Source organism: Panthera tigris, chromosome E1 (genome assembly GCF_018350195.1).
Source record: "Panthera tigris isolate Pti1 chromosome E1, P.tigris_Pti1_mat1.1, whole genome shotgun sequence".
Classification (NCBI taxonomy): Eukaryota; Metazoa; Chordata; class Mammalia; order Carnivora; family Felidae; genus Panthera; species Panthera tigris.
Genome location: NC_056673.1, coordinates 40,572,445 through 40,600,281, shown reverse-complemented (window position 1 = coordinate 40,600,281; position 27,837 = coordinate 40,572,445). Strand labels below are relative to the sequence as shown.

Genomic DNA, 27,837 nt, shown 5'->3' with positions numbered 1-27,837 from the left:
GAAGAAGGGGACTGAGCCCTTCCAGAAGGCAAGACTTTGTAGGGAGGAGCGTAAATCTGGACGATCCGACCCTGTCTTGGCCGTGGGGGCAGTGGGCTGAGCCTCTGTCCTTTGAAGGGCTCGGGCGGGGGACGGGGGTGCCCTGCCAGCTGTTGGGGCTCAGGCAACTGAACTGGCTCTCCCGGTCTTCCCCCCCCCAGAATCCCTCACGTTCGACATGGAGTTGACCTCGGAGTGCGCCACCTCCCCAATGTGAGGAGCGGCGGGCTGAGGCTGCAGACAGAGATGACGGAGGCACCTCCCTGTGTCCCACCACCCCTTAAACAGCCAACCCCCAGATCGTCCGAAACTCCTCTAACTCTGTGCTTCCAGATTTTGTTTGTTTTGTTGGGTTTTTTGTTTTGTTTTGTTTCGTTTCGTTTCGTTTTGTTTCGTTTAAATCTCCTACTCCTGCTACCTTTGAGCGACCTGGGCACTTTTCACAATAGAGAAATGAATGAATGTGAGTGATACGCTTTGACCTAAATGCAAATAAGAAACGTGTTCTCTGAGACCGCCATCAGGGGATGCGGAAGGGGTGGCAAGACGGGGAGAAAGGAAACGTTCTTGTCTTTTCTTGCTCCCCTGCCCTCCTTTCTCAGCAGCTTGCGTTGTTAGACAAGTGCCTCCCGGTGCCCGCACAGCCCCCCCGCCTGCTCCTGCGAGCGGCCGCCACAGGCTGCCTGTAGCTGTGCTACTGCTGACATTGCACTTTTAACCTTGCTAACATCCAAATAGAAGATAGGACTTTCACAGCCCCGAGGTTTCTTTTTAAATTAAAAAAAAAAAAAAAAAAATTTTTTTTTTCAAGGGCAAAAAAAACACTGTATCGGCATAGCCTTTTCTGTATTTAAGAAAACTCAGTCAGTAGCCTTCTTGGTGCTTTAGGCATTCAGCTTTCTTCAGGCTGATAATTTATAGAAATCCGGAAATGGGCTTCAGATCCAGCTCTTTAAAAGACATCTGAAGCTGTGGCTTGGCCTTTGGTTTTGACATAGGAAGGTTGAAGGACAACCGAAACATTCTAGACTTTTTTTAATAAACAAAGTTTTTATTTTCCCCTTTAATGTGTCGGCCTGTTAGTAGGTAAGGCTGCGCAGAGGAGTGCTTACAACCTGTCCCCCGTCTGCCTGGACTTGTGCTCCTGTTCCAGAGCCTGAGTTGTTCCTGTGGGTGCCTTATAAGGGATGGGATGATCCTTCCTTCCTCCTTCTCCACCTGACCCCCCTTGTGTATGGCTCCTTCCGGTGTCTGAAGGCCCCCTTGTCCTGTTTGCTTTAGGAATCCTGGAATAAGAAGGTGAGAGTTAGAGATCGAACATGACTCAGACTGTGGGGCCCCAGCCAAGGGTCTAGTTGAGCTCAGGGAATATGGTTTTTATCCTGGTTTCTTGGTGGTTTCCCGAGGCACCTTTAATCACTTCACGTGGTTAACCCAGGGGCAAAGGCTTAGTGATAAACTTGAAGTCTGTCCCTCGTGTGAGGGTGTGCACCTCGGCCTCCCCCCAGTGCTGGTGACCATCTCCTCCCCATTGAGGCCCCGCGGATGAGGGAGAACAGCTCCCATTTACTGTGCATTTCGAAACACTTCATGGTCTCTGATATTTGGTCCACCCCCCCCCCCCCACACACACACCCCAATCCAGAGGCCCGACTAGCTTGGGTGGTCCCAGACCACCTTATCTCAGTCGGTCAGAGTTTCTGTGGAGCGCTGTTTTACCCACACTCACCAGTTTCAGAATTAAGGGGATGAGGACCTTCTCTCCAAGACAAACAGGTTGCGCTCGGCCATCCCTGTCGTCCTGCCTAGAAACAGTTGGGAGGTAGTACAGAGCTCTCCCTTCTCCAGCAACACTCTTCAGTTTATAATAAGCTTAACTCAGAAATTGAGAGATTTAGATCAGAGGGACCTGGGGCAAGGATCCAGGCTCCTCTGGAGCAGATATTGTAACGTTCATGGCTTTGAGGTAGCATGTGTATCAGGTTTTAACTCTGATAGTAGCAAGAGTTCTGAGAGGGGCAGAGACTGGCCCCTCCCTAAAAGAACGGAGCCCTCCAGGACCTGCCCACTTTCTCTCCACTGTCTCCCCCTGCCCGTCCCCCGCCCAGCCAAGGGGTTCCCATAGTTGGCTCAACCTGCCGGCGCAGTGGTTTGTATGCCACTGGCCCGGTCACTGCGTCAAATTCCAATGTATACTTCATAGTGTAAAAATTTATATTATTGTGGAGTTTTTGTTTTTGTTTTTGTTTTGTATATTGCTGTATCTACTTTAACTTCCAGAAATAAAAGTTATATAGGAACTGTCTGAGGGCGTGGCAGCTCTGCCTCTGGCTGCTGGCGAGTCCCCTTCCCCTGCCTGAGTTCTGGGGGGGGCCTCACACCCAGGCCGAGCCTGCTCCCAGGTTGCCCCTGCTCCCAGGCTGCTACCTTAGCCCACGCCCTGGGGCCCAGCTCTGGGGCATGGTGCCACCCCCATCTCAGGTCAGCCGGCAGCTTCCAGGTAAGGGGTGATGGGAGGAGCCAGGTTTGTACTCTTTCTGCACAAAGGTCTCCGGGGAGGCCTCCCTGCTCCCTCTTCCTTCCCCCCACTCTCTCCTCGGGCCTTCGCAAGCTGCACCAACCTGTCTGGGGTCAGATAAGCTACCAAAGGGGGCTTGGGGTGTAGATACTCCCACCCCACCCAAGGCCTCCCCTCCACAGTTGTCCCATTATCACTCTCTCTTCAGTTCTCTCAGTGGGGATGGACGTGAGCACTTAACGGGCTGCCTCCGGCGGCGTGGCAGCGGGTGGTGATAATTCACAGACATCAACGCGCCCACTCGGCTGTCTCTCCACCCCCTCCCCTTGTGCCGAGTGCCATGGAGACCGCCGCTGCGTGAGATAGCAGCCAGCCGCCTCCCCCTGCAGAGATGGAAGGGGAGATTAGCGGCTGCTTTCCCTGCCTCCTCACCCCCGCCAGCCCCCTCGCTGGGCCCCTGCGCCTCCTTCGGGCAGGCTGCAAACCCCTCTTCCCTTGCTTTGAGCTCTGAAGAAACCTCACCGGCAGGTCCTGGCTCCCCAGCCCGCTCCCCCAAGGGCCTCAGTGACCTCCCCTGGACCAGCAGCGGTGGCGTGCCAGGGGGCCCAAATGGGGAGACCATCCTCCTGGCCCAACTTCCTTCCCTCCCGGTAGGTTGCTGGTTGGCCGGTTGAAAGACGCTGGTGGCAACGGGATGGTGCCACCTGCTGGTGTCTGGGAAGAGGCCCGGGGAGAAGGGAACACGGTGAGGTTCTCTGCTGCCCCTGGCACTGGCCTGGCCCTGGGCCAAAGACTTCAGGATTGCTTATAGCAGCAGCTGATAAGGCGAGCCCCAAGCACGGTTTTTGCCTCCACCCCAGAATTCCTGCCCCACCTTTCCCCAGGCCTCAAACCCTAGTTTCGTCTCCTGAGAAGCACAGATGGCGTTCCAGGGGTGGTGGGCACCCTTGACACACAGAAAAGGGAGCAGAGTACAGGGTATGGCATCAGCCACACGGGAGGGAAGAAAATAACTCTGGCTCCAGTGACCGCCCCCCACACTACCCAAGGCTGCCCAACTAAGAGCCACACCAGCAAATTTATGAAAAAAATACTTTACTCAAAAACACTGGTGGCCTATGTACAAAGTACACAAGAATCCCTCTTCTCGTCCCCACCTTCCTTCAGAGATGTTTAAACCTGAGACTCAACCTTCCGCCCGCCACCTGCTGCCCCAGAGGGAGGAGCTCGTGAGGTCGGGAGCAAGGCCTTCTCAGACCTCAACGTTCTGCGACTGTGACGAGGCCTGTTCCAGGCAGAGGGGGAACGAGATCAGCTTTTACCCCTCACTCCAGGCTCCACAGGCAGGCAGCGTGCTGCTGGTCTGCGGCTGTCTCTTGCGGCAGGTTTTTTTTCCAGGAGGGGAGGGGATCCACCCTGCAAAGTCCCTGGGCCCCTGTTTGCCTGCCATGGCCTAGACCAGTCCCTGCCCCTCTCCCACCTCTCCTGCAACCAAGGTTGCAGACAGTCGGGGAAAGAAGGTTGGGGCCGGGTGCACGGGGCGGGGGTGGGGGGGTGGATAGCGGTTGAAAAGAGATAGCAGGACCGGGCAACAGCACCACAGATGGGACGCCCAAGTCTCCTGGCTGGACGCCAGGAGGCTAAGAAGCTACATACTCAGAGCAGCTCTGAAAGACCCAGACTCAAATGACCCATCTGCGCTGTGTGAGGGCCGTGGTCTAGATAAGCTCTCCATTCACAAAAAGTCTCAAGTCCATATTCATTATGTGAAGTATAAAATATTACACAAAATTGAACCCCAGCCTCCCGAGCGAAAGAATCAATAGACCAACACACGTGCATGAGAACAGATGCACGTACATAAAAGCGTATGCGCGCATTTGGGAGGCAAAGCTTCTAACTCAGGAGCAAAACTTAAGCTTAGAGACAGTAACCTGTCTCCGTGCCCCTTCTTGACTAATTTCATTCAAACAGCTGCTAGGCAGTAAAGGCCCTGGCGGCGGAATAGGTTTGCCTGCATCGAGCAGAGGAAGCTGAGCCCCCTTCCACAACAGAGATGGGCCCGGCGGGCTGTTGGGATGCCTTGATCTGAAGAGAAAGGTGGTGGTGCCACCGCAACCACGTACCCAGAGGGCAAAGGCAAGGCAGGCCCACCTCGTGCGCCCGTGCACACACACACCTGCACATGTGCTGCCAGCAGAGGCATCAGTATGCACAGCAATGCTAACATCACAGTTCATATGAACCCCTCACACTGAGCGTTGTTCCCAAAGAGAAGTGGGGGATTCAAGCATTCACGAGAGCGAGCCTCGGGCAGAGGTGAAAAGACCAGCAGGCGGGGAGAGGCGGGGGTCCAGACCGTCCATCGGGCGGCGTAAGAGTTCCTCCACATGCCTGGCTACATCCATGGTCTCATCCAGGTCAAATTCTCCATCCTGGTCAAGGACGGGGTCAGGGCTGGGAGAGAGAGAGAGCGGGAGGTCGGAGGGAGCTGGCATGCGTCACAGGCCCTGGCCCGCTCCCCGCTCAGACCACAGCCTCATGGGAATAGGACCGGCTCTGGCTGGACACCACCACCATTTCCAAGTTGAAAACGTCAGTCACTGGCTCACCGGGAGACACTCAAGCGCTAGTCTCCACTTTCGTTGGCTCATTGAGTGGGCTCAGAGAGTTCATCTCCCCTGTCCCTGTCCCTCTCCTCCTCTGCACAACGAGGCGGTTGGGTCAGGGAGTTCTGCCCACCACAACGCCATTCCATTCAGTCATAGGCTGTCTACAGTGGCCTTTTAACCACGTTGCCCCAATCCTTAGCCACCTGTAAGATGGGTATTTAGTCCACTTTACAGAGGGGAAAACTGAGGCTCGACCAGGGTAGGAAACTTGCTCAGGGCCCCCTGGCTGGCAAACGGAGTCAGGATTGGAACTGCAGTCTTTGTGACCCTCGAGCCTACGGTCATCATCCCACTGTAGCTTGTATGTCCCAGGTACCTAGACATCCAGCTGGGGCCACCCACAGCCCAGAAGAGAATTAATTCTCTACCTTGGGAACTCCAGAGAGAAGCAATTAATACCCTGTTAACACTCAACTCCTAAGAACAACCATCCCGTCTGTAGCCGTCCTTACAACAGCCTCACCTGAGCTAAATGCTTTACCTCAATCCTGACCCCAATCCCATGTGAAAGGTATTCTTGCCCCCATTTTAAAGATGAGGAAACAGAGCATCTGGGAGGTTCAATAGTTTTCCCAAGGTCACACAGCTAGTCAGCACCAGGAGTGAGGACCTTGCTATATACAGCTTATTCTCTATGCTTTTTACCAGCTGATCTCCCTCCCTGTACCGGGGCATATGCTGGTGCCTGGCCTGGGTGGTCTCAGACCTACAGGAGCTCTGGGTCCCTTTGTCCACCAGCCCCCCGGGGCCCAGCCTGAGCCCCAGAGAACACAGCCCCAGCCCCAGCTCCTCCCTGCGGAGCCCCAGAGAACACAACCTACTTCTGTGGGTACAAGTTATAATGAGCCTGGGGGCACACGGCTGGGGAGGGGGCCTGGTCCACGTAGGTGGCGCTGGCCCCGGCAGAGTCTGCAGACGCATTCACAAACCTGCAGGAGGAACAGGAGAAGCCTCAGTGACCTCAGGGCAGCGGCTGACCTGGGGAGGGCTCAGGGGGCATGTTTACATCTCTTTGGGGTGTGGAAGCACAAAGCGCCCCCTGGGCCTGGGGGTCCGGCTGCGGGAGTGGAGTCCTGGGTCCTGGTCCCACTGAGACTAAGCTCAGTTCCCTCTCCAGGGCTGAGCCAGGTTTCAGAGGGCCAGGGGGTGCTGGGCCCCACCGGGCCTGTGAGCGGGAGGGGCAGCAGTGAACAGTGAGGGGAACCCAGGGGGAAGAGAGAGGAGGCAGCAGGAGACCAGGGCTGGACCCTGGACACTTACTCAGGGACCACTTGCTTGATCTGTGGCTTCACGTATCCGTCCACCGCTTTAGCTGCCGGGGTGGGGGAGTGGCGGGGGGGGGGGTGATGAGAACCAAAGTGTCTGGGCGCTCCCAGGAAGGGGAACCTACCCCATGAAGTCGGTCTCCCACCCGCACCACTGCCGGGGCTCAGCGGGGATGAGATTTCCCACAGACTCCCATAAACACCTGCTGGTGGACCCAGACTGACGGCCACCCGGAACTCTGGCTTCAATCTCATCCCTTCTCCTGCTCCCTTTTCTGGTCCTTTGCTTTCTCTCTCCCCGCCCCACCCCTGTCGAGGAAACTGGATCAACACAAAGCAGCAAACCCAACAGTGGACTGGGGACAGGTTGAAGGAGAAAAACCTGTCCATTTTGCTTCCTACTCTCCCCTTACAGGTAGGTTTGAGGGTGGGGAGCCGTGAGAGCAGCTGATTAAGATGGGAGTTGTGCACTATCTGTGGTATGATTACCCCCCCCTTCCTTTGCCAGTGGGGCAGCCTCCTCCTTCAGGGGTGCAGACGTGAGAATCCACCCAGCTGGGGAGAAAGCCGGGTCAGAAGCTTTGTTTGCCCTCTTCAGTTGTGAGCCCCGATACCCTCTCCACGTGCTCGGCACCAAACCATGGACCCAGCCCCCCTGGGGGAAATGGCCCCTGGCTTCTTCTGAGGAGTCACGGCTGCCTAAGCCCCCGAGAGCTCTGTCCACGGGCTGAGGAAGGGCTCGGGAGTATCAGGGCAGGACGCACCGAGCACAGGGGTGTAATACTTGGAGAAGACCTCATCCTTGGGTCGGTCGGGAAATACATAGATGAGATAGCTCAGGTCCCCCAGCCGGTCAGCCAGGGACCGGATGGAGAAGTCCCGCGTGGTGAACGGCTTCAGGTTCCAAAGGTTGCGGTCAGCTGTGAAAAGGACAAGCTCGTTCCCACCACTCACCGCCCTCAAGAGGAGGGTCAGGGCGATGGGGTTTGAGATCTGACTTGCAGAGACATTTGGGCCTTTACTAGCCTGCTCTGCGACCCTCCCCCTTGTCTTGTGCTCCTGGGCATAAGGCGAGTAAGTGACCGCAAGAACATTCTACCCGGCAAACCAAGCAAGTCGATACCAGCAAGACTAGGGCAGGGCAGAGAAGGGAGAACTCAGAACTGCTGAAGACGTCCTCTGGCAACTCCAGAGGCTATGGGGCCAGTGATCTCAGGTTCTCCGCAATGGAAAACAGTAGAAAGGGAATGTATTTCTGAGCAACACTCTTCTACTTTGAGGTCTGTTTTGATCTTTCCCCTGGGGAACCCTCCAAGGATGCAGGCCTGGTGGAGAATGGGAAGCAAGGAAATGGTCGTCAGGGCTCCTGGGCTAGAGTGTGGGCAAAGTAGGGCACTCACGAGAGTCAAACTTCCAGGCAATGGTGATGCCCCCGATTTCAGAGTCGCTAAAGCGCAATAAAAAGGTTCCATCGGGTTTGTTGATGAGCAGGTCATGGGCCTGTTGCTTATTCACAAAACCTAGGATGGCCCTAGAAATACGGAGCATACAGTGTCACTCCCGGGCCAGCAGCCCGTGTCCCCTGAGCCCATGCCCTCCCAACCCCCAGGCCCCTCCGCTTCTCACCCGTCATTCCAATGAGGCTTGTGATGCTTCTTCAGCACCTCCATGACCCCATCGAACCACTGCCAGAAGGTGTAGTTCCAGCCCGGCAAGTTCTCCTGAGAGCCCCCAGGATACCCCAAGTCAGGGTATGTGGCCCCGCTGTCACAGGTGGCCCAGGAAACAGTGCCCTCTTGTCCTCACAAATACCCTCTCCCAGTTCCTCATCCTACCTGCCCAGCACTCCAGCAGTCCATAAATGGACATGGCCCCCAACCTGTAGCTTAGGGACGAGAGGGGAAACTGCCTCTTGCCTTTCAGACACAGGGGTGCGGGTAGGAGTTGCCTAGAATTGTCCAAGCTGGGCAAGACCTCCGAAGTCATTTCTGCCCAAAGGTTTAGATGGGGAAACTGAGGCACAGAGAAGGGAAGGGCCTGGCCACTTAGTTAACATATCTAGGACAGGGACTCAAGGATCCTGACTCCCAGCCCCCCAGCTCCTTCCATTATTCTGCTTTGGCTCTCAGAGCTGAGTGCGTTTTTCTTGCTGCCCCCTGCCTCCATTCCTTGGGGTACTAGCCCTCGTCTCTCCCGGTTGTAGGAGAGGGCAGTTGAGGGTGAAGGATGGGGTGCTGGCCAAAGCCAGTAACCTGTCTGTGAGGTGGGGAAAGACTGGTCCCAGTCTGGTGGCGCGTCCCTCACCCTGTTGAACTGGGACCAGGACACGGACATGCCATTATAGTCTTCAAGGTGGCTGCTGCTGCTGTTGAACAGTTTCTGTGCCAGAAACACGAGGTTCTCCTTGGTCAGGCCCCGGTTGCTCTGCACTTCGGCCTTGAATTTCATGTTGAGCGCCTCACACAGCTGCGGCCACAGCACTTTGTCGGGCACGGCAAATGGCACCCTGCCCTGCGAGGGAGAGAAGAAAAGGCAGACTGAAGGCGTAGGAAATACTTACACACACACTCAGATACACAGATACCACGAGATGCAAGAAGGGACTGAGACAGACTCAGAAAAGGCGACACAAACACAAGCAAAAGAAAGGCAGAGGGGCTAGACACGCAGTGATAGAGACCCAGACCAGGCGTCCGGGACAGAGATCAGGGACCCAAAACACAAGCCAAAGGAAGATCAGAGACCAGAGCCCAAAGGCTGAGTAAGCTCACAGACCCAGGGGATCCCAGTCCCGAGTCCCGGGAGCCCAGATGGAGCCGAGGACATGCCACGGGCAGCGCACTCACACCAGCTGCCCGTCACCTCAACTCACTCAGCTCTGGTGTGGCCCTGGGGTTGGCAGAGGACCACCCAGCAGGGCCCCAAGTGGTTGGGGCTGACGCAGGGAGACTCCTAGGGCCTGGAGGGGGCAGAAGTGGCGGTCCCACGAGCACTCACCGGCTCAGCGAAGGCGTTGTCCCACAGCACAGTGGCGGTAGCGTTGTGGTCCTGGCTGCCATGAACGATGACAACCACGGGAAGGGACAGAGTCTATGGCAAAGGAGTGAACGTAGAAGGCACACGACCACCACCTTGCCCTCACGTAGGCAAGACTCCCAGCCCTCGCTCCTCACCCACAATCCCACCCACAGGCCCTCCCAACAAAACCAAAGCAAAAACAAACAAACAAAAAAAACCAGAACACATTTCTTCTTGGTCCATGGCCTAAGTTCTGTGGCTGGTGCCAGCTTATATAACCTAGCGAGCAGGCTTTCTGACAGCCTCACGGCTAAATGGTCCGTGACCGTGTGAGGATTCCGAGCTCTCTGGCTTTCCCCAAACCAGCCAGGTGGCCTCAGGTGGGTCTTCACCTTTCTGGGTGACCCTCGGGGGTTGGCAGAAGCGGGGCCTCACCTTTACTTGGAACACAAGCTCATTGCTGCCGACACTGAACTGAGACTCAAACAGGACTGTGAACTTCTCCTCCGTCACAGACTCTGCGCCCCTCCGGTCAGCACGCTTAATTCTCTTTAGTGACTGCAGAGTGGGAGGTCAGAGGGGGACGAGGAGGAAGCGGCTGGTTATGAGCACTCAGCCCTGGGCAGACCCTCCCTCCAGGGCTCAGGCCCTGTCCTCACCATGTTCCTGAAGTGCGCGCTCAGGGTGCCAGTGGCTTGGTGGTATTCCATCACACAGCAGTTGTTCAGGATCTCTCCACTGTAGTCGCTGTGAAGGACAGGGGAGCCCCATCGCCACATGGGCCCCAGGCCAGGAGCATGGCTCTATGCGCTCCCTCAGCCAGATGTTCATGCCAGAAAGCCCTGCCAGCAGCCCCTGCCCCATCCCCTGAGAGTGTTCCTCACCGTGACTCGGGCTTACTTTCTCATTAACCTGAGGATACAGCAAAGTCTTCAAAGTCTACCCAAAGTCTGGGCCTCTGTCATTAGGTTAAAAATTCCCTCAGCATTGGAACTGACGTGGGGGTCTTCAGGGCCCTCTGGCAGCTTCTAGGGCACTTAAAATAAAAACCATGGGACACCTGGGTGACTCAGTCGGGTAAGCATCCAACTCTTGGTTTCGGCTCAGGTCATGATCTCACAGTTCGTGAGATCGAGCCCAGAATCGGGCTCTGTGCTGACAGTGCAGAGCCTGCATGGGATTCTCTCTCTCTCTCTCTCTCTCTCTCTCTGCCCCTCCCCAACTCGTGCACTCTCTCTTTTTCAAAATAAACATTAAAAAAAAAAAAAAAAACAGAGGCGCCTCAGTGGCTCAATTGGCTAAGCATCAGATGGGCTCAGGTCACGATCTCAGGGTTGGTGAGTTCAAGCCCCGCATCAGGTAAGCTTGAGCCCCGCTTCGGGTGAGCCCTGCTTCTCTCTCTCTCTCTCTCTCTCTCTCTCTCTCTGCCCCTTGCTCGCTTGTGCCCTCTCTCTCTAAAAAACAAACAAAAAAACAAAAAACAACAACAACCATGACCATAGCCCACAAGGATCCCATGGTCATGGTCAAACCCTGCCCAGCTCCCTGGCCTCAGTGGGTTCCTCTCCCCTCACTCAGGACCGAGCCATGCTGCCTGTCTGTTTGCTGAACATGCAAACTTGCTGCTACCTCAAGACTTGTGCACCTGCTCTTCCCATTGCCCAGAAACTCTTGACCTTCTGGTTTAGGTCTCAACTCAAACATCTCCTCAGAAAGGCCTTCCTTGACCACCCGGGTGGTGATGGCACATCTATCCAGACACTATGATATCACTCTGTTTTCATTATCTTTCGAGAATCTATCACGTTTTGACGCCACCATATTTCGAAAAGCATATAACTGTCTCCCTCCCCAGCCAAACTGTAAGCTCTAAGAGAGTGAGAACCTCTTCGCTTTCTTTATCATCCCATTCCCAGAACCCACAATAGACATTCAACGCATGGGACCAGGTCTCCCACTTGACTCATTCACTCCCTCATTCATTCATTCGTCCGTTCATTCATTCCCTGAATCCTTTGTGGGGGGCCGGCCCTCATCCCTGGACCCCAGGTTCTCCAGCCGTGCCAACCTGCTCTATGTTCTCCTTGCAGACAAGGCCCATGTTCTCTGTGTCTGAAGGTATTCCCTCTCCTCTCTCCACACGCTCTCACTAGCCACCCTCACTGGTCCTGCGTCCAGAGACTATCATTCTGCCCCACAACTACCAATCTCACTTCCACAGAGCCCTACATCTCTCCTGTCCAACGCACTACATTTCTCATGACTGATGCCTGCTCTGCTGGCTTGGGTGACCACAGAGCCAAACTCTGCATGGATTGCAGCTACGTCCCAGTGATCAGCCCAAGGACTTGAACACCCAAACAGTTTAACCCACGTTGACCTACTATGTGTCAAGCAGAACAAAGTATACAACAGGACAGACGGGATGAACTGGAGAGACACTGGTCCATGGCTGCAGTGAGGGAGGCTGTCCCCAATGTCCAGGACCCTAGCTGTAGAGTAGATCTGAGATCTCAGTCCAGAGCCTGGGGAGGGGAAGGCAGGGAAGGGGTCACACGTACTTGCGGGTGTTCTCATTCTTGAGCAGTGACTTGGCCTGCTGCTCACTGATGATGGTGGCCTTCACCTGGGGGGGGTTCATGTGCACGTTCAGCTTCCCGCCCACCAGCAGGCGCACCGTCGCTGCAAACTTGGTCTGGGTCTTCAGGACCTGAGGGGGCTGCTTCTCGATGATGAATGTGCTGCGGGGACACAAGTGACCACACCAGACATGATGCCGGCTCAGGGCACAGGGTCTGGCTCCCCTGTGGAAGGAGGCTGCCGGGGCTCAGCAGGCAAATGAAGGCACATGGCACCGCCCCTGTTCCCAGGGAGGCCACTGAGAGTCAGAGGAGATGGCTGGAGGGGAGGCAGTGAAACGACTCAGCAGCTGGCATGGGCTGCGGGGGACAAGGGCAGTCCACATGGTGTCCACAACAGAAACTGGGCAAGGTCAACACCAAGCAGCTAAAGCAACTGAGGACAGAGCGGGGACGGGGACCCGAGGCAAACAGAGACAAGGACTCAAGCAAGAGCCCACCCACCCTCACCCCCACCATCAGCAAAGCACCACCTGCCTCCCCCATGCCAACCGCACGGGGGCTGGGTGTGGCCCGAGGCAGGAATTACCTGGTCACCAGGGCTGAGATGATGTCTGTGATGGTGGCATTGACCTCAGCTAGCATCTCCTCCACTGGGCCAGGGATGGGCAGCTGCTGGCAGAGGTGCTCAGCTCTGCGGATCTGCTGCCGGTTCTGCCAGATGATCTCGGCCAACTTCTCACACCTGCACGGGAGCCCCAGGCCAACGGGAGGACAATGGCATCACGCCATCCCCCAGGCTCGAGGCTGGGAGGCTCCGGTCTGAGGAGAACGCCCCAAGACCCAGCTCCACCCTCACCCAGGAAGGCTTTGCGCCTAAGCCGCCACTCCCGACCACGGAGCGGAGCGGAGCAGAGCGCCCGCCTTCCAGAAACACAGAGAAATACAGAGGCAGCAAGCCTGAACTGGGTCCAATCGGCCCGAGCTCACTCTGCACACCCAGCCCTGCCCCACTCCCCAGCACGGTGACTCCCTTCCTGGGCAGGGGGCACAGACGGGGGCCCCAAAGTCCGCATCAGGAACCAGAACCCCTAGTGAACTGAGTCTTGCCGCAGGACAGAGGGAGCCGGCTGCTCATGGAAACGCAGGAGGCACAACGAGCAGCTGGTTGCACCACTCCCAGCCCCTGCCGCCCCCTCCTGCCCCCCGCCACCCCCCCACACACCATTACCAGGACTGCAGCACATCCAGGCTGCCCTCGGGGGGCCCTCCGTTCCCCGCCAGCTGCTGCCGCCGCTTCCACTGGATCAGTTCATCATCCAGAATGATGGTCTGCTGCTTCCGCAGCAGCTGCAAAGTCTTCTGGTGCTTCTCGGCCAGCTCCTGAAGGCAAGTGGGGAGAACACGCCCAACTGCAGGCCTCGGGAGGCAGGGCTGGGGGCCAGGGACCAGGCCCCAGGCCCAGGCCTTCCCCTCTTCCCAACCTGCTCTGCCTCACACGCCCCCCACGGGAGAGAACGATCTGGCCTCCAGCTCTGCTGGGTCCTGCTCTCTTCCTGGCTCTCGCCCTCTCTCGGCTTCCCCGCGCCCCTTGGGATGTGCACCTCAAGGCTTGGGAGGAGAGCACGCGGATCCCACTCACCACACGGTACTGCTGCAGCGTCTGGGCCTCCCGCTGCAGCCAGGCCTCCAGGGACACCTGCTTCTGCTGGAGGGCCGTCTCCCGGCTCAGGCGCTCCTGCGGATTCAGCTGGGCCAGCTGGGCAAACTGAGCTAGAGGAGGGGACAGGACACCCATGACCATCATCTCCCAGCTTCCTGCAGGAAGCCCAGGGGAACGCACACACCTGTTCTGGAGGCCAGACCCTCAAGGGACACATCTGACCGATGGCAAGCTGGGCTTCTGGCAGCCAAGGGTGCCAGAGATGAGCAGGCTCTGGTCTCTGGCCTCTCGCCTTTGATCTCCCCTCCTGGGGGTGTGTAGGTGGAAACCTGAGGGTATAGCTGAGGAGGATCCTGCCCCACGGCCTCCCCTCCCACCTCAGTCTACACAGCTGGCTGCCCAGACCTCCTCACGCCACACGGGGTCCAGCTTGGAGCCTCACTGCCTGGTTTGATGTGTGCCCTCACCGTTTACTAACTGGGTGAACTCGTGCATCACGCTTCTGTGCCTCAGTTTGCCCATGTGCAAAATGGGAGAATCCTGGCCCCTGTCTCGGTGGGTGGCTGAGGACTAAATATGTGGGAACACAGAACACGTTCAAGGAACTGCCCGGCACGCACACGCTGCAGGGATGAGCGTGTCCTTACTGGTTAGGGGGTCCCAGGGCAGGCTTAAAGGGTGACAGAGACCAGTAGCCGCTCAGCCCCACCCCACACATCAGAGCCCCCTCTGGGCAGCCCCTGCCTGCTGGCTTTGTCCCATCTCCAGCTTTGTCCCATCCCCGGGAGCACAGCAGTCTCTCCTAGGGAAGAAGGCATTTCTCTAGGTGCTGGGAGGTGCCTAATGTGTTTGTTTGTCCAGGTTGGGTCACCATGAGCTCAGCTGACCAACTGGAAGGAGACAGAGAGGAAGAGAGGGAGAGAGAGAGAGAGAAAGGGAGAGGGACAGGGAGAGAGAGATGAGGAGAAAGGGCAAGGAAGGGAGAGGGACAGAAGGGGAGAGGGGTAGAGGGGGAGAAGGGGAGAGAGGGGAGAGAGGAGAGAGGGGGAGAGGGAGGGAGAGGGAGAGGGAGGGAAAGGGACAGAAAGAGAAGGGGCGAAAGGGAAAAGGCGAGGGAGACGGGGAGACAGAATGTCCAGGGCCCACTGGCAACACGAAAGCAGCAAGATCCTCTCAGGAGAGGGAAGGTTCTAGCACCCAAGGGTGCCAGAGAGGGAGGCAGATTCTCTCCACACTAGCTGCTGGGAAGCTCATCCATGGCAGGAAAGGGGAGTCGGTGAGGCCTCAGTACCCTCTTACAAAACATCTATTATGAAATTCTCAAGACCCAAGGAAGGCAGAAAGAATGATGCAAGGAACACCTGTCTTTCAGTAACCCGGCTTAAAGAAATCAAGCATTTCTCGGGGTGCCTGGGTGGCTCAGTCGTTTAAAACGTTTGACTTTGGCTCAGGTCATGATCTCATGGTTTGTGAGTTCTAGCCCCACACCGGGCTGCCTGCTGTCAGCACAGAGCCCACTTTGGAAACTCTGCCCCCCTCTCTCTGCCCCATTCCCGCTTGCGTGCACATGCATGCTCTCTCTCTCTCACAAATATAAACAAAACATTAAAAAAAAAAAGAAATCAAACATTTCCATGTTGAAAACTACCTGTACATCCTTCCCTGCTTGCACATCCGTCCCTGCCTCCAAAGGTAACCACTATCCTAAATGCTGGGGTTATTACGCCTTGCCGATCACCTATTTGAATATCCCAGTGTCGGGGTGCCTGGCTGGCTCAGTCCATAGAGCTTGCAACTCTTGATCTCAGGGTTGTGAGTTCAAGCTCCATGTTGGGTGTGGGGTCTATCTAATTTTTTAAAAAAAGAATATTCCAGTGTCCTTACTTGGGCCTGAGTCAAGAGGAGGTGAGCATCACCACGTCTTAGGCAAGTTCCTGGCAGGCCGCTGAGGGCCCTCTCACACTGACCTAGGTCCTGCCTCTTGGACACACAAGCTGGGACAGACAGACGAAAGCAACTCTAGACAGCCAGGAAAAGCCCAGAGCTACAAGACAACTGGAAATACGGTTTGGAGTCCACTCTCGGGGACTGAGAGAGAATACTGTCCAGGCCTGGAACACAGCAGAGCAGTCTGGAGCCACCTCGGAAATCCTGGCCCCACCCCCAGGGAGGTGGTGGTGAGCCCCACACCTGGGCCCAACCTCCCTATGCAGGTGACTCACTTAGGTCTCTCCTGGCACTTGCAGAAGCTTCTGGGAGGGAGGCCAGCAGACATGAGGCAATTTCTGCTCCACTGGAGGGAGCTGAGCCTCCCCTTGCACAAACAGATGATAGCCTGTGTTTCTGATGGGTGAACTTGATACATGAGACTGAACTGACATGCGTGATGGGTACAAACCCAAACCAGAATCAAACCCATATCCATAAATAGGAAACAGAAAACCCAAGAATAGGATTGGAAGTACTATCAACCAAAGGCTTTGGGTAGAACTAATAGCCTGAATTCTCCCGTTCCCTAATCTAGGAAGAGGGCCACCCTCTCTCTTGCATCAGTCTGAGATGGATTCAGATGAAGAAAACATGCTAGAATCATCCCACCAACTTTTACTCAACATCTACTTTGATTTAGGCAATCTGTTGAGGAACCCAGAGTATTGAAAAAACTAACAGGGCAGGGAAAGGAGGAGAGCTTAAATAGTATTTAAATAGTTTTTAAATAGTTTTTCTTTGTGTATTTTGTTTTTTTGTTTGTTTGTTTGTTTTTTTAATTTTTTTTTTTCAACGTTTATTTTATTTTTGGGACAGAGAGAGACAGAGCATGAACGGGGGAGGGACAGAGAGAGAGGGAGACACAGAATCGGAAACAGGCTCCAGGCTCCGAGCCATCAGCCCAGAGCCCGACGCGGGGCTCGAACTCACGGACCATGAGATCGTGACCTGGCTGAAGTCGGACGCTTAACCGACTGCGCCACCCAGGTGCCCCTTTCTTTGTGTATTTTGAAGCTTTGTTATTAGATGCATAGAAATTTATTATCTTTTTAATACCTTAATAATTATTAAGTGTCCTTCTTCATCTCTGATAATACTTTTTGTCTTGAAGTACACTTTGTGAGGTATTAATATGACTACCCTAGACTTCTTATTCTATTTTGGCACAGAATATCTTTATACATGTTTTTTTTTTTATTTAAGGGGCACCTGGGTGGCTCAGTCGGTTAAGTGGCCAACTTCTGCTCAGGTCATGATCTCACAGTCTGTGAGCTCGAACCCCATGTCAGGTTCTGTGCTGACAGCTCAGAGCCTGGAGCCTGCTTCAGATTCTGTCTCCCTCTCTCTCTGTCCCTGCCCTGCTTGTGTTCTGTCTCTCTGTCTCTGTCTCAAAAATAAATAAACATTTAAAACATTTTAATGTAGGAACACCTGGATGGTTCAGTGGGTAGAGTATGTGACTCTTGATCTTGGGGTTGTGAGTTCGAACCCCATGTTGGGTATAGAAAATAAAAATTAAAAAAAAAAGTCTTAAAATAATTTTTAAATTAAAATTTAAAATGTAGATAGCATATAGTTGAGTCTTGCTTTCATGTGCTTTCTGACAATCTCTGCTTTTAAATGAGGTGTTTAGTCCACTAATATTAAATATAATATATTTTTTAAGTTTACTTATTTTGAGAGAGAGAAAGAGAGAGAGCACAGGTGCGCAGGGGAGGGACAGGAAGAAAAGGAGAGAGAGAATCCCAGGTTCCACACTATCAGCTTGGTGGGGCTTGAACTCAGGAACCTTGAGCAGAAACCAAGAGCCAGATGCTTAAGGATTGAGCCACCCAGACGCCCCTAAAATTGCTACTTTTAAATGAAACAACCTGTGAGACATACATTCTTTTGAAGCCCAAAAGATATGTTCACCAAGCTAGAGTATAAGCTGTGCCATAAAACAAGTCTCGTTAAATTTAAAAGAATTGAGATCATACAGAGTATGTTCTCTGACAATCGTGGAATTCAATGATAAAAAGCAAATGAAATCAATGATATGACATCTAGAAAAGGAACCCCAAATATATAGTTCTAAGAGACAATACACTTCTAAATAATGTGGGGTAAAATAATTATTCAGAAAAGAAATTAGAAAATATTTCAAACTGGGCATCTGGCTGGCTCAGTTAGTGGAGCATGTGACTCTTGATCTTGAGATTGTGAGTTTGAGCCCCACGTCGGGTGTAGACATTACTTAAAAATAAAATCTCTTAGAAAAAGAGAGAAAATACTTCAAACTGAGTAACTATGAAGGTACAGCGTATCTAAAATCATGAGATGTAGCTAAAGCATTGCTTAGAGGGAAATTTAAAGCTCTAAATATACCTATCAGAAAAGAAGAAAGGTGTAAAGTCAATGACCTAAGGTTTTATCTTAAGAAGGTACAGAAAGAGGAACAAAAGCAAAGGCCACTTGATACTTTCCTATTCTCGCTAGGTTGGGATGGAACAGCTCTGGGGTCAGTCTGGAATTGGGGGAAGATGGGCCCTGTCTCCAGTCTTCTCAAATTATACCGGAAGTTAATTGGCTCTGAGTTAAATTTTGTTTCCCCACATGCTTATCATGACAGCCGTTGGCAAACTACAGCCCTAGGAGACAGGAGAATTTTCCACTGTAATCTCTTCCCTCCAGCTCCATCTCCTATCAGGGAGGCTCAAGAAAGGGCATTTCTGGAGTTCCGCCTGTCCCCAGCCTGGTTCAACGAGGAGACTCCCAACCTAAGTCCTCCCCTGAATGGGAAACACTTTGTCCATATTCATTCATTCACTGAGGTAGTCACTGAATACCGACAATTAGGGAGAGAATATTATTTAGTAGAGTGCAGGGATTTCATGACATATCTGTAATTGAGATCCAGTTCTGCAACTTATTATTATTTTTTTAGTTTATTTATTTAAGTAGAGTCTACAGCCAACATGGGGCTCGAACTCATAACCCTGAGATTAAGGCTCGCGCGCTCTTCCCACTAAGCCAGCCAGGCACCCCCAATTCTGCAACTTATAAGCAATCTGGGCCAAATTACTTGTTCTCTTGGAACCTCAGTTTTATCATCTGCAAAACAGGGATAATACAGCTACCTACTTCCTGGGGCTGTTGTAAAGGTAGGATTGAAAAATGCACGCAAAGGGCTTGGCCCGAAGCCTGGCCCACAGCACAGGTTCAATCACAGGGTCCATTACTTCTCTAAAGCTTTGGGTAAGGTTTCTATGGAGACAGACGCTGACACTGCCCCAACCCTGCAGGAGCTCACAAAGTGGTTGTCACTCCTGTCCTCACGACACACACCACCCAGGCGGCCCTGGCCTCACCCTGGATCCTCAGGCTCTCCTGATACTGGATGATGAAGTACTCTTGAGTCTGCTGCAGCTTCTTCAGCTCATTCTCTGTGTCCTGTGTGACCAGTCGCAGCTCCTCAAACGTCTGGTTGATCTGGAGGTGTTTCTGGGACATGGCGTCCACCAGGATCCCAGCTGGAGAACTACCCTGGGGACATCAGGGGGAGAGTGTGGGCAGCAGTGAGCTGGGCGGTGAGGATGGCAGAAAACCTCAGGCCTTGGGGAGCGCTAATACTTTGGACTGCAAAGTTCAAATCTAGGGTAAGAGGTAAGGGTAATTTGAGTCGGAAGGCTAGTCATTTGCCTGAATTGGTGCGGAGTTGGAAAGAAGGAGGGAAGCAGGTGACCTGGCAGATTATGGCAACTTCATAAAGCACAGAGAAATTTCTAGTGTGGTCCTGGCCTCCACCAGACTTGCCCAAACAGGGTCCACCTAAACTCTCTTTGGAGAGACTAAAACTCAGTATGTCCCAGGAGCAGGAAACCTGGGGTTTTCCTACTAATGATGATGACCCCTTATTCCACATTCACTCAGCGATCCAATGCCATGGACCATGTGAGATGCTGGGGACACAGTGGGGAACAAAGCTGTGTGAATGCACATCATCTGTGTCCTCACTCAAGACATTCTTGTAACTGAGGGGAGTTACAGGGAAGGTACCAATAACACTTTCTTGGATCTGGCCATGTGGGTGACCTAGTCTGATCTATTCCTTCAACATCTGGCTGAGGGGAGACGAAGTTTTCAGGGTCTTTCCAGTAAACTATTCGCAGAATAAAATTCAAACTCCTTCCGCAGCCTCCACTGCGCTAGCTGATAGCCTCTGCCTACTCCACTCCCAGTTCCACTGCTGCCCAAGCACACCGGCTACTTTCTGTTCCTAAATACACAAACACGTTCCTGCTTCAGGGCCTTTGCACTTGTTGTTCCATTACTCTGGAACATGTTGGCACCAAAGCTTCCCAAGGGGGGCATTTCAACTGGCACCCTTTCAGAGTGACTTTCCCTGATGGGCCAATTTAAAATAACACCACTCTTATCTGAAAGTGTCTTGATTTTATATGTGTTTCTTTCTTTCGTGTCTGCCCCCATGCACTAGGATGTAAGCTCCCCAGGTGCTAGGACCTTGTCTATTTTGTGTACCACAAAATCCCCAAGGGGTAGGTGGAACCAAAATCAAAGGTTCTCAAGAACAGCCTGATGGTTGGGAGAAGGAATCATTTCCCCCCTGACCATGACAACACCTGTACATAGACAGGTAGTTCTTAATTGGAGCTAAATTCATTCATATGTTTACAGATAGCTCTGTGGTGGCAATAAGTCAATAAGGGACACAATAGTTTTCCCAAAAGACTCTGTGACCTGCCTTCTGCCTCTTCTCTGGCTTTACCCACTGGGGTTCCCCAGGTGGCCCCCTTCTCCCCAGGACGACAGGGCGGGGTGGGGGGTGGGGTTCCTGCAATCCTTCAAATGTGTTAAGATGGTTCCTGCCTTCCTGCCCACACATATACTTTGTTACTTTTGCTCCTGTCTCTTTCTTCTTCCCCTTCCCTCCCCCACCCCCATAGCTTAGACGTCCCTGTCCTCCCAGGACATCCCCCTGCCAGGCTGCCCCAGTCAGAGTTAGGTACTTTTTCCATATGTGCCTCCTTAGTACCCAGCTTACCCCTAGAGAATCTATCATTTCTTGAATTCCTTTTAGGTGGGAACTGGGCCTTCATCTGTTTCTCTAGTCCTAGCCACGACCTCCATAAATGTTTACTGGATGAACTGGAAAATTCCTGAAATCGGTGTCCACCACAACAAATAAATAAGCTCCAGGCACTATTCTCTGGTCTTTACCGAGTGATGTCATTTTGTGAAAGTCATCTGGCTTTACTGCAGATAATAAAATGTTTGTCCTGTTGTCCGAGCAGGTGTTCAATGCCTTCATGATTGCAGAGTTTGGGGGGTGAGGCCCTTTCTGCCTCTCTGGGCCTCGCCTCTGAGCTTGCCAGGGTTAGCTCTTCTGACACAGAAAGTCCCATGTCTCCTCCCAGGCACCACCGGAGAACATTTCTAATTTTGACCCCAGCACCATTTTTTTTTTAAATGTTTATTTGCTTTTTGAGAGAGAGAGAGAGAGAGAGACCAGGGGAGGGGCACTGAGAAAGAGGGAGAGAGAAAATCCCAAGCAGGCACTGCACTGTCAGCACGGAGCCCAACACCAGGCTTGATCTCACAAACCTGTGAGATCATGGCCTGCGTTGAAATCAAGAGTTGGACGGTTAACAAACTGAGCCACCCAGGAGCACCACCCCCAGCACCATTTATTAAATCACAAATCTTGGGGCACCTGGGTGGCTCAACGGTTGAACATCTGACTTTGGCTCAGGTCATGATTTCATGGTTCTTGCGTTCAAGCAAGATCGGGTTCTCTGCTGTCAGTGCAGAGCCTGCTTCAGATCCTCTGCCCTCCCCCCCTCTGCCCCTTCCCTGCTCATGCTCTCTCTTTCTCAAAAATAAACATTAAAAAAAATGATAAATCTTTTCCCTTGTGGTTTGTGATGCCATCTATAACGTGGGTTGAATTTCCAGGTGTGTGTGTGTGTGTGTGTGTTTGTGTGTGTGTGTGTGTGTGTGTAGAGCTTCCTCTTCTGTTTCACTAGTCTGTCTATCCCTGGCCCACACAGTATCTCATTTAATCCTGACACTAACTCTACAAGGTAGATACTATTACTATCCCCATTTATAATTGAAAAAACAGAGGCTCAAGTCACACTGCTAGTAAGTGGCCAACCCGGGGCATGAAGCCAGGGACTGTACCTTCATGCACTGCTGCTTCTCACACTTGTCCATGTCCCTTATTTCCCTGGTGCTGTCTTGCCAGCATTTATAAAACATAGTCGTGTTGGGGCACCTGGGTGGCTCAGTTGGTTAAGCGTCTGACTTCGGCTCAGGTCGTGATCTCATTGGCCATGAGTTTGGGTCCCGTGTCGGGCTCTGTGCTGACAGCTCAAAGCCTGGAGCCTGCTTTGCATTCTGGGTCTCCCTCTATCTCTGCCCCTCCTCTGTTCTCTCTCTTTCTCTCAAAAATAAACATTAAAAAAAAAAAACCCACACAGTTGTGTCTAGAGAAAAAGGCGTGTGGAAGGACTTCCCAGCTCTTCTCCCCACACCCATGGGACACTCACATTGTTGGCTTCTCGGACCAGCCTCTGTTCATTGTACAGAATATGCCGGATGCAGCGGACCAGCTCCATGGGGCAGCGGTCATACGTGTTCTGAAAGAACCCAATGGCAGTTACCACTGGCTACCCGCCACTCCCACTATGCCATCACAGTGCCACGTGCTCCCCACCACCTTCCTCTCCAGCCTCTGCCTTGGCTTTCCCTGAGAAACCTCAGGAGCCGTCAACAGACATCTTTATCTCTCCTTGACTCGATTTCCCCTCCCAGATCTTCACATTTGGTTTAGAAACCCACAGTTTACAACGCACTTCCAATCTGCCATCTCCTTTGACTATATAGACAGTATGACACACACAGAAACTATTATCCACATTTTGCAGATGAGAAAACTGATGCTCAGAGAGGTCAAGTACTTGCCCAGAGGCAAACGGGTTTGCAGATGACTCAAGACTTGCGGCACCCAATGCCAAGGTCAACGTACTTTCTACCATACGCCTGGCCCTGGGTTCCTATTTTGCTTTTCTCTTCCAGCTTTCTCCTGTTTCCTCCCTCTTCTGGGATGGACTTTTTATTTCCCTGGCACCCTGCTGCTTGCATTTAAGAAGAGCTCTCTAAGAAATACAAGTTAACTTCCAATAAATGCTTGACTGTGATTATTTTATCACCTACACCTTTTTCCTGCTTCCACAGAAACTTTCTCTCTCCTCTATACTCCTCCCCCTTCCTCCCCTAAACCCCCAGTGTAGGAGAAGTTTCCTCTTGCATCTAAATCCTTCATTAAAGCTTCCTTTATCCAGCTCTTGCCTCCAGGGCAACTCTGTTCCTCTCCTACCCAACTACAGACTTCAGCCGTCCTCCCACCTTTAAAAGAGTCCTAGGAGGGGGCACCTGGGTGGTCAGTCGGTTCAGCTTAAGCGTCCCACTTCAGCTCAGGTCATGATTTCACAGTTCATGGGTTCGAGCCCTGCATCGGGCTCTGTGCTGACAGCTCAGAGCCTGGAGCCTGCTTCAGATTCTGTGTCTCCCTCTCTCTCTGCCCCTCCCCCGCTCACTCATTCCCTCATTTCTAGGAGCTGTCAGTCTTCTTTTCTCCAGCAAAGGAACCTGGACTCAGTCCACCTCCATCCTTTTTGCTCGATCTGTTTAGAATGCCCATCTTCCTCTTCTTGGTGACAAACACACCCTACCCCTTGCTTTGTCGTATGGTAAGGGAATTTGACAGGTCTGATTTAGAAAGAGGAGGTGGGGGAAATTGAAGAGCAGAAAAGTTGCCGATTAGCTCAGGGTCACATGGTGAGTCAGTGACCAGGCCAGGAAAAAACCCAGGGGTTCTGAGGCTGGAAAGAGAAGGCAGACACTGCTTCCCTGCTGATGACCCAGCCTTCACACCCACCTGGAGCTGCGTGGCATAGTGCCCCAGTTTGATCTTCAGTAAGAACCCATCTTCCCCCACTTGATGCTCCGCCTTCTTCTGCAGCTCCTGCACCAGGCCCTCCAGGAGCTGGGTGGCCTGGGCTCGGTCCTGGGGATTGTCCAGGTCGATGGCATCCCTTGGGGCAGGGCAGAGGAGAGAAGCCTACTGTTGTGCTTCCTTGGGCAGGGAGGTCAGGCACCAAGAGGTACTGGGAAATCCCAGGCTCCAGGCTAAGGGCACTCCAGAACCCACAAGCCTTGTTCCCAGCAACTCCATAAGCATCAGAGTCCAGAATCACCCCCTCTCCCCTCCCAGGGTCCCATTTCCCTGTTCCCCTTTCCCAGGGACACCACCCCTTCTGCACGGAGGGACAGACGGGACTAGAATCACTCGAAACCACAAAGAGGAGAGCTAAAGGTCAAGGGGCCTGGGTGGGTGGTAGGGACCCGCAGAGCATGGCGCAGGGGAGGGGCACCTACCACGGCTGGCTCTCGATCCAATGCGCTAAGTAGTGCCGAACCTCGATGGGGAAGTGCTGCCCGTACAGCACCTGCATCTGGCGCAGCGCATCTCCCTGCAGCTGCTGGGCTTGGATCCAGCCCGCCATGTCCGTTCACCTAGGGCGAGCGGAGGGCTGCAGAGGCGTCTCCACGACAGAGGCAAGGGCTGGGCCTGTCTCTGGCCCTGCCATGCCCACCCGTCCCTGGACCGCGGTCAGGCCAGGCCCCTCCCCTCCCACAGACAAGCTTTCCTGTGCGGGAAGAAAGACGGTGAGGAGGGGAAGGCCGCTCTGCCCTCCAACAAGGAACCCGCGGAGGCTTGGGGAGGGGCTCTCGAAAGTCAGGTGCCCTCCCCCTCTTCCTCTCCCCTCGCCCCACCGGGGCTTCCCCAGAGGGGGACAGCTAGAAAACTGAAAGAGAAACTTGACGCGGAGGCCCACGGGCCCTCTAGGTAGGGCTGCAAGAACCCCCCACCCTGCCTCGAACCCCGAGTCCCCATTTCTGGCGGGAGGGGTGTGTATTATTCCAGACCAAAGTTAGGGCAACAGCACCGACGGCTCCCACTGAACGGCTCGGTCCCCGCGGGCACGTGGCTGGGGTGGTTAAGAAGGGAGAGCTGCGGTGACAGACGCCGCCTTGACCGCCCCCCCAACCCCAAGCCGTGCCTCACGGTCTCCCACTGTCCAGCGCGACAGCGCCCCCTGCCCTCTGCGGGCCGGAACGGCGCCCACCCTCGGCCCCCTCCCTCGGTCCGCGGCCAGCGTCCCGCGTCCGCGCCCGCGCCGGCGCCCGCGCCCAGGCTCCCTCTCGGTCCGGGACAGCGGTTCCCGCGCCCCGGCCGGCCGTCGGGTTCCGGCTCCGGGGTCGCGGGGGGGCCGGGGCGGGAGTCGAGCGTCCCATCTCCGCGTGCGCCGCTCGGGACGCGCTGCCGGGCCACCCACCTGGTGGCGCCGAGCCGTCCGGCGGCGGGGCCGGCTGTCAGCCCCGCGGCTCTCGCTCGCGGCCCGGGCTCCCGGCGGCGGCGGCGGCGGCGGCGGCGGCTGTTACTACAGGAAGGAGCAGAGAGCAGCGATTTCCTCCTCGAAGGTCAGCTGCCTCCGATAGACCATACACAGCGCGCGAGCTCTCGCCAACACCCCTCCCAGCCTCTGTCGCTCCCTCCCTGCCTCCGCCCTCGGTCGCTGGCTCCCCCGCGAGTGCGCAGCGGCAGCCGCGGCCGGGCCCCTGGAGGCGAGGCTGGGCGGCGCCGCGCCTGGGGGCTGCCCCGACGGCGGGGTCCCCCGGGAGTCCCAGGCAGCCCTAGCCGGCGGCCCCGGACCGGCGGGCAGCAGGCTCTGGAGTGGCCGGGGATGGGGGTGGGAGTGCCGGGAAACCCCGGGCTCTGGAAATCCCAAACCAGGGCCTCAGTTTTCTCACCTGTAAAAAGGGAGGAGGGAAGGGGTGGACTAGCTGGAGATGCCTTCTGGCTCTGCCTTTGTCATCTTTTGAGACTCTAGATTAAAAAAGTAAATGTAAATGTGGGTGTGCGTGTGTATGTGTGTTTACGTGGGTTGGGGACACAGCTTTTTGTGACCTCAGCGGCAAAGCCGTAGGGAGGGGAAAGACTGGGGATTCCAGAGAAGGCGGCTCACCACCAGGGCCCTGCCCTCCCCTCCTTCCATTACTCCCACCACCCTGCACTCGCCCCTGCAGTGGAAACAGGAAAGAACCTTGGCAGTCATATGTTTGGAACCCCTCCCCCAAATTTGGCAGATAAGAAATGGAAGTTGGGAGAGGGGAAGGGGCTTGCCCAGGGTCACAGAGTGGGCATATGGCCTAGTTGGCAGACTGTGATCCATAAATGATCCTGCTCCTCTGCTCACCCTGCCCAGTCACATCTGAGGTTGGTCCTACCTTCAGAAAGGTTTGGGAAGTCCGGGAGGGCTGTTTTGAATCCTCACAATCTCACAACTGCCTGTAGGCCTTGCCAGAGCAGGGAACAGCCTCCCTGAGCCTTGCATGGGTCACAGCCCCCTCCCTGAGAGCCCCTGCAGAGTTGGGCAAGGCTGGGCTGGAAACCTTCCATCACCTTTGCCCAGCTTTCCTCTCCTCTGGGCCTCCCCTCGGCCTGGCAGCCGGCACTGGCAGCACCAAGGGAGGGCCCAGCTGGGCCAAGACCATGTGTCCTGGAGGGAATCATTCTCATCTATCTCCCTCCCTCCCTACGCCTTCTTGGATCTGCCCTTTTCTCTCCATTCCCTCCCCCCCCCCCACCCCACCTTCTTGCCCCTCAGTAAACCTCCCCCCCTCCACTTTCATTCTTTGTACTTCAGGGAAAAGGCCAAGTTTCAAGCTGCAGAAGCTGGGATGTCTGGGTCTCACACACACATTTCCATGTGTGGCTGCAGCCTCTTAGTCTCATGGAGGAGGAAGCACATGGCCTCTGCCTGCTTCTTGCCTCCCTCCGGACCGATTCATTTGGCAGAGGAGGGCCAGACACACAGAGCTAGGAGACCACCTGGAACGAGAGTCAAGTGTCAGAGCTGGGAAGACCTGTAAAGATGATTTTACAAATGGGGAAACAGAGGCTGGAGGGAGGAAGAGACTTGGTCAGTGTCACACAACCTGTTAGCGGCAGATCCAAACCTACTGCTACACGGAGGGTGGGCCCACCTTGGCCTCTGTGCCCTCCAGCCTCTGGCTTCCAGAAGATGGGTAAGCCAGTTGTTGGGAGGAGATTCCTTGGGTTCCAAGTCCTCTGAGCCACATCTGGAGGACAGAGGACCACCCTTGCCGTGTACCCACTTCTAGGCATCTGGAGAAGGTGCTGTTGGGGTGCCAAATCCAGAGCGGGAGCTCTGCCTGCCCACCTCCAGGCAGCTGCCTGTCCAGCCAGCTCCCCAGGGCCTGCAGGGGCCTGCTGCTCCAGCTGGCAGCTGCCCCCACCAAACATCTGGCTAGATTGGGCTGGGCTGGACTGGAAGGAGGATGGTCCTGGGTCCTAAAAAACCAGGACTGAGGTGCCAGTGAGCAAAACTGGAAGGGTTGGCCTAAGTGGAGATGCCCTAGCACCTTCTGTGAGCTCACATGCTGTGCCCCCACCTTGTGTCCAGTGGCTGCAGCTGTCCCCCCTCTCCCCCCCCGCCCCCACCCCACTGACTCTGACTCTCTCCCCATTTGGCCTCTGCCTTTGAGGCCCTGAATCCCAATGTCCTTCACTGCATGTTGCCTCCTCTTGCTTTTTGATTCTCCTCCTTTTGATTCTTTCTCTCTAGGTATCTGTTCTGTCTCTGGTTCTTTGACTCTGTCTGGGTTTCTCTCCATTTTCCTTGTGCCTCTGTCTTCCCTTTGCAACGCAGTGGGGGAGGAGGAGGAGGAGCTTTGGAGCTTTCCCAGGATGGGCAAAGGCCACCCAAGGGAGTGAAGGAGGGAAGGGTGTCAAAGTTGGGTTGGGGGCAGAGGTGATTGTGGTCGTGGCTCCGGATAACACAACTACCCGGAAATGTCAAATTTGGGGTTTCTTTTTGCTTTCAATCCTCTGCTTTGGTCTCTGCTATTTCCCACCACAAAGCACCCTAGTGGTTTTAGGGGCCCAGACTATACAGGAGAAAACTGAGGCCTCCGGGATGGGGTTCAGGAAGATCAGAAACTT

At 54.5% G+C, this 27,837-nt stretch overlaps 2 protein-coding genes across 12 annotated transcripts in view; one reads left to right on the top strand and one right to left on the bottom strand.

Annotated features, from left to right (window-relative positions):
• The window catches only part of STAT3 (signal transducer and activator of transcription 3), a 68,579-nt gene extending 66,235 nt beyond the window's left edge, over positions 1-2,344 (top strand). For all 5 annotated transcript variants that reach the window (XM_007087665.3, XM_007087663.3, XM_007087664.3 and 2 more), the window contains one exon: positions 201-2,344. Coding sequence is in view for 3 of the 5 variants with exons in the window: in XM_007087663.3 (XP_007087725.1) it covers positions 201-256 (56 nt within the window). In the remaining 2 variants the exon portion in view is untranslated. The remainder of the gene's footprint in view (positions 1-200) is intronic.
• LOC102972762 (signal transducer and activator of transcription 5A) lies at positions 1,238-25,682 on the bottom strand. 7 transcript variants are annotated; one of them, XM_042965385.1, is made up of 21 exons: positions 25,148-25,248; positions 24,186-24,323; positions 23,686-23,842; positions 22,295-22,384; positions 19,094-19,268; positions 13,734-13,864; positions 13,323-13,474; positions 12,681-12,836; positions 12,074-12,253; positions 10,172-10,259; positions 9,948-10,070; positions 9,492-9,584; positions 8,799-9,005; positions 8,121-8,215; positions 7,895-8,025; positions 7,259-7,414; positions 6,490-6,541; positions 6,051-6,158; positions 4,917-5,014; positions 1,769-1,844; positions 1,238-1,325 (listed from the first exon to the last, which is right to left on the bottom strand). In XM_042965385.1, exons 2-20 carry the CDS (start codon positions 24,311-24,313, stop codon positions 1,780-1,782), a joined length of 2,385 nt encoding a protein of 794 aa, XP_042821319.1. In that variant the 5' UTR covers positions 24,314-24,323; positions 25,148-25,248; the 3' UTR covers positions 1,238-1,325; positions 1,769-1,779. The 7 variants fall into 7 exon arrangements, 6 of the variants coding, with proteins under 6 accessions (XP_042821319.1, XP_042821321.1, XP_042821317.1 ...); XR_006210944.1 differs by lacking the exon at positions 1,238-1,325 and having other exon boundaries at positions 1,774-1,844; positions 4,737-5,014; XM_042965383.1 differs by lacking the exons at positions 1,238-1,325; positions 1,769-1,844; positions 25,148-25,248 and adding exons at positions 2,269-2,940; positions 25,623-25,682.
• Between the last annotated feature and the right edge of the window lie 2,155 nt (positions 25,683-27,837).